This window comes from Myotis lucifugus, unplaced genomic scaffold, assembly GCF_000147115.1.
Source record: "Myotis lucifugus unplaced genomic scaffold, Myoluc2.0 scaffold_412, whole genome shotgun sequence".
In the NCBI taxonomy this organism is placed as follows: Eukaryota; Metazoa; Chordata; class Mammalia; order Chiroptera; family Vespertilionidae; genus Myotis; species Myotis lucifugus.
The window spans coordinates 279361-285568 of NW_005871460.1; the positions used below are offsets into that span (position 1 = coordinate 279361).

The 6208-nt window shown below is 41.6% G+C and overlaps 1 protein-coding gene across 1 annotated transcript in view; it reads left to right on the forward strand.

Moving 5' to 3' along the window:
• Positions 1-4641, forward strand: part of LOC102438153 (zinc finger protein 345-like) — a 12875-nt gene extending 8234 nt beyond the window's left edge. Inside the window, exon 2 of the mRNA XM_014467730.2 lies at positions 2144-4641. Coding sequence (XP_014323216.1) covers positions 2144-4170 — 2027 coding nt within the window. The 3' untranslated portion in view covers positions 4171-4641. The remainder of the gene's footprint in view (positions 1-2143) is intronic.
• Positions 4642-6208: the final 1567 nt, after the last annotated feature.

Genomic DNA, 6208 nt, shown 5'->3' on the forward strand with positions numbered 1-6208 from the left:
TGTACATTTGAAGTTGTCTCAGAGCTTCTTACACTATCTCATATTTTTGCATTCTTTTTCTTTTTGTATTTCCGGTTGGGTGATTTTGCTTCTTCGTATTTCAAATCTTTGACTTTATTCTTGCGATCCTCTAGTCTGCTGTTGGAAGTCTTCATAATATCCTTTATTTTTGTCAGTGTATGCTTAATTTCTAGTTCGTCCTTTTTCATAACCTCGAGGGTCTCACTAGATTTCTTGAGGGTCTCACTAAATCTATCAGCGCTCTCACTAGATTTCTTGAGGGTCTCACTAAATTTATCGGCGGTTTCTAGAAAATTCTTGAAAAACCTTTAAAAGTGTGGTTTTGAACTCTATATCCAGTAGTTTGCTTTCCTCTATTTCTTTCATATGTTACCTTTTTCTTGGCTCCACATTGTTTATGCTTCCTTGTGTTAATAGAGTGGCTTTCTGTGTTAGGTGTACTATAGGGCCCAGTGGCTCAGCCTCCCCAATTGCTCTTGGTGCACCCCTTTGTGGGCTTTGTGCACAGTCTTGTAGTTAAGCAGCCTTGGTTGTAGTTGGTATCACTGGGAGGAATTGACCTCCAAGCCAATTGGTTGTGAGAATCAGCTGTGTCTGCAGTGGGAAAACTTCTGTGCTGGAGACACCCTTCTGGGGCAAGACTTGCTTCGGTGGGGCTTTGGTGCTCACTGAGTCTGACCACTGAGTGTGTCCCTTATGGATCTTAGGGGTTGTAATCTGGATTGTCCCACTCTGACCACTGGGTACACTGACTCTTGGATCTCTAAGGAGGTGCTAATTTAGCCTCTGCCTGAGGCTATTCAGCAGGAGCTATAGAGAGATCTGCAGATTCCTCTTCTTTGTTTGGGGTTTGGACGTGCCCAGAAGAGGCCCAGCTGTGAAGCAATGCAAGGTGCTGTGGGCCCTTGGGCCTTCTTTTGGAATTTCTGGGTTTCTCTGACTCAGCTGCAGTTTGTTAGATAATTTTCAAATTGCAAAGGGCCAGGCCTTTGATATGCAAAAGCTCCTGTGCCCAGGTTGGGTGGGGCGGGGTATCAGGGGATCAACGGGGCAGAGCAAACAACTATGGCTGCTCCTCATTCCTACCCTAAGAGGCCCAGTGACTCAGTGTCCCGGTAATCTCTGCAAGTACCGCTGAGAGAAAGCCACCCTCGAGATCTGACCGATGCCAGACGGTCCAGTTTCTCCCGGAATGAGCCTGGGTCCCCAGAGACTCACCCGGAGCTGGAGTTCGGAGCATTAGGGAGCTTGAGACTCCCTCCCGATTGAAAAAGACAACTGTGACCTCATTTGCCAGCCCTTTCCACTTTGGCCACGTCCTCAGTTGCCAGCCCTTTCCAAGTACGCCACATGCTCATTTGCCAGCCTTTTCCGCGTGCACTTCCATACCTATGCACTCTACTTCCGCACCTCCTCTGAGTCTCAGTATGCTTTTCTCTTTCCTTCTAGTTGTAGAATTTCCACTCAGCCAATCTTCCTGTGGTTCTGGATATTGTCTGTTTTGTCTTTTAGTTGTATTGTTGAAGTGGTTGTGCATGGTAGCAATTTCTGGTGTTTACCTATTGCGCCATCTTGGTTCTATCAGCACTCAATTTTCATAGTGATCATTTCTACTGGGCTTCCCAGCCCATGGATAACCTTCACCTCTCTTGACATTGCACCTGTGCCTCTTTCACAGGTCTCTCTTTTCTGCCCTCTAACATTGGTCCATGCCTGCAGTACCTTGGAGTGCACAATTGTTATTATATTGATGTTGAATATCATGTGGTCAAATACAATACATTTTTATGGCTTTGAGCCGTCTTAAATGATTCTACATAGACTCACATGGCCAAAATGTAAGGTCCTAATGGAAGCCATTTTTGCAGGAAAAATAAGTAGAGCCTTCCTCTCTTCTTTGTGTCCCTTCCTGTGCTTCTGTCCCTCACTTGGTTTGCTTTTAATCATAAATGAGTTTTGGGGCCACGATATGCATAACAACAGTTTCCTCAGAGTGTACCTCACTGGTCCTTAAAATCTTTCTATGGAATCAGGCCTAGTCATGACAGAGAAACATTTGTGGTGCAGACATTCTGATTTCATAGGGTGAACATGTACTTTACCAGTGTTTCCTTTTGTTCAGGTTGCTGCTGTGGAGCAGAGAATGAGGAGGCAGTGACTGAACAGAACTTTTTTGTGAGAGTTTCACAGGCATGGATTCCCCAGTTACCTTTGTCTTCCCAGCGGAGTCACCCCTGTGAGAGTTGTGGACTAGTCTTGGGAAAGATTTTCCACTTGATGGAGCTGCAGGGAACACAACATGGACAGATACTGTTGAGGTGTGGGGCATGTGCAGAACAGTTTTACTTCAGTGTAAATATTCACCAATGGCATGTGACAGAGAAGACTTTCATTAGAGGTGTGGACAGGATCTCCCTTGCAAACAGCTGCAATTTCAATGGGTCCCAAAATTGGTTCACATGCGGGAAGGTTGGGCAGGGTGTTCTTACCGAATCAGGACAGCTCCACCTAAAGGCTACTCAGACCAGGGACCATCCAAATGCTATTTCGACACATGGGATGACATTTCAAAGGCCAGAAAATTATTACGCCAGAAAAGAATCTAAGAAAGACATTACTTGTACCCACAGGTTTATTCAGGAAAAGGATGTCAATGTTGGAAGTGGATGTTTTGTGTGCTCTGAATGTGGGAAATATTTTACCGAATTTTCTAGCTTTTGTCCTCTACAGCAAGGTTACACTGGAGAAAGGCCTTATCAGTGCAGTGAATATGGGAAAGCTTTTAGCAATAGTAACAGCCTAGGTGAATATGAAGCTTTGCACACTGAAGAAAGGCATTATGAGTACAGTGAATATGGGATAGCTTTTAGCAGTATTAACAGCCTAGGTGAATATGAAGCTTTGCACACTGAAGAAAGGCCCTATGAGCGCAGTGAATGTGGAAATCCTGTTACCAATAGCCCTGCCCTCCATTATGATCAGAGTGTTCTCACAGCAGAAAGGCCTTATGAGTGCAATGAGTGTGGGAAATCTTTTACTAGTAGCAGTAACCTTCATTGTCATCAGCGCATTCACACTGGAGAAAAGCCTTATAAATGTAGTGAATGTGGAATGTCTTTTTCAACTTTCAATACTCGCAAATATCATCATTACAGAGTGCACTCTGCTGAAAGGCCTCATCACTGCAGTGAATGTGGGAAATCTTTTATCACTTTGTCTCACCTTCACAGTCATCAGAGGGTTCACACAGGAGAAAAGCCTTATAAATGCAATGAATGTGGGAAATCTTTTTCCCAGATCGGTAACCTTCTTTCTCATCAGAGCATTCACACTGAAGAAAAGCCTTATATATGTGGTGAATGTGGGAAAGCTTACAACTCTTTCATTAAACTTTGTCATCATCAAAGAGTGCACACTGGAGAAAGGCCTTTTCACTGCAGTGAATGTGGGAAATCTTATACCAGGAAAAGTGCACTTTGTCAGCATCGGAGAATTCATAGAGGAGAAAAGCCTCATAAATGCAGTGAATGTGGGATGACTTTCATCCAAAGCGGAACTCTTCAAATTCATCAGAGAGTTCACACTGGAGAAAAGCCTTTTAAATGCAGTGAATGTGGCAAATCTTTAACCAGTAAGTCTTACCTTCACATTCATCAGAGGGTTCACACAGGAGAAAAGCCTTATAAATGCAATGAATGTGGGATATCTTTTACCACTAAGTCTTACCTTCACACTCATCAGAGAGTTCACACAGGAGAAAGGCCTTATAAATGCAGTGAATGTGGGAAATCTTTTACCAGGAGCTCTGACCATCACCGTCATCAGAGAAATCATGCAGGACAGAAGCCTTATAAATGCAGTGACTGTCGGAAAACTTTTACTGAAAACAAAGCTCTCCAAAATCATCAGAGTGTTCATAGAGGAGAAAAGCCTTATAAATGCAGTGACTGTGGGAAATCTTTTACCTGTAACAGTAAACTTTGTCGTCATCAGAGAGTTCATACAGGAGAAAAGCCTTATAAATGTAGTGAATGTGGGAAAACTTTCAGTGAAAACAGAGCTCTCCAAAATCATCAGAGACTTCACACTGGAGAAAAGCGATGTCCATTGCCGTCATCAGAGAAGTCATACAAGACAGAAGCCTTATAAATGCAGTGACTGTGGGAAATTTTATACCAGTAGCACCAACCTTCACCGTCATCAGAGAGTTCATACAGGAGAAAATCCTTATAAATGCAGTGAATGCGGACAGTCTTTTACAAATAACTCTCACCTTCATTGTCATCAGAGAGTTCACACAGGAGATTGTCGTAAAGAGTGTAATTAATGTGAGATATCTCTCAGCCTAATTTGTAAATTTTCTTTTCACAAAAGAGTCCAAATGTGAAATATTTCTCAGATGTGTTGACAATGTAGTTTCTTAGTTAGGACATAACAGTTGTATAAGAAAATATGTGAAGTCTCATTAGTCTGAAATTTATCTCATATATTGAATCACGTACATTGTGTATCCTACCCGCAACTATTTTATCTGTTCTGTTTGCTTGTTTGCATGTTGGAACCATATGTATGTATGTTGGACATTTTAACATAAAGAGCTGTCTTGCCAGGTGGAAAAACTACCAGTCTCACGGCTGTTACTTGCAAAATAATGAAGGCTTTTCCGTAAGACTTCTTTAATGTTGGGTGTTCCATATACTGTGTTGGTTAGTTTATATGGAGATCTGGGCTCTCCAAGCATGATTCAGTGAAAAACTTATATGGGCTCTGAAACATTTTTGCCCTTGGGGGATGACTATGGTGTAGAAATTAGCTCAGCAGTTTTTGCCGAATTTACATTGCAGCCCATATTTTCCCAGGAAATACTGTGGACTCTCATCCTCATGTGAAAATGGATGCATTGAGACACAGAGATCACTCCTAAGAGGGGGTAGCTATGACAACCTGAAGTATATCTGGGAGCAGTGTTAATTTTTTTCCTGTTTTCAAGGAATGGTAAGACATTTGAAGGGATTCTTTTCCCCAGGTGTAGCAGAGGGCCATGCGCTTTAATGCCTTCAATTCCATGGGTGATAGGTACTGGTTGGAGGACAATCACAGTGAGGGGACCCCTTCACTGCAGAAACACTGACCTAATTCCTGTTGGAACAGACTGCAGCCCATTAGATGGAATGTCTTCATCTAAACTTGTACCCAGACATTTTTTTTGAGGAAAAGACTACAGGAGTCATGTGTACACAGACCTGAGGGACATCTGGGTTTGTTTATCTTCTGTGCAGCAGTCATTGTCACTCATTATAATGAAGAAGTTTTGTGGCTTCATATATCTTCTCAGATGTTCCCATTAGAGCCATTGGTGCTCTGGCAGCAAAACTAAGAAGAAAACAAAGGGTGTCTTTAGGGCGGAGATATGGATTTTGTGACCCAGTCAGCATTCCAGTGGGTTTGGGTGAAAGTTCTTCATTGTTTGTTACATTTTCTTTCTCTGAGATGAGACTCACCCACAGTGCATGAGAATGTGGATTGAATATAGAGTTAAAAAAGCTGTTGTTCCAAAGTAAGTAACATTTCTTTTATCTTTTTTTTTTCATTTCTTTTTTCTTGAACTATTTTTAACAGCTGTAATGAGTAAATTACATGTGTTAATTGTAGTGTTTCATAAATCTTGACATGTGCAAGAAAATGAAACCATCATTATACTCATAATACTTAGCATATCTATGACTGTGAAGTTGCTTAATGACCTCATTTAATCTGTCCTTGTTCTTCACGGCTTTCTTGATAACCATGATTTTACATTCCATTTTAAGAGAGAACTTTGCTTTTTCTAAAAATTTTTCCGCTTTAATTTATATTTCATAAATTCTTGGACATTTATTAAAGATACATTAGTAACTCATCTTTTTTTTTTTTTTTTTTTGGTAGTTAGTCTTTTTGTTGTTGTTGTTAATCCTGACCCAAGGATATTTTCCTAGTTTTTTGTTTGTTTTTTTGGAGAGTGTAAGAGAGAGAGGGCTGTAAGACAGAAACATTGATATTAAGGAAACACATTGATTGGTTACCTCCTGCATCAGCGGTTACCAAGGCACCGACTGGGAAGGAGTCTTCAACCAAGGTATGTGCCTTAGCTGGAATTGAACCTGGGACCCTTTGGATTGTAGGCCTTTGCTCCATCCAGAGCCAAATC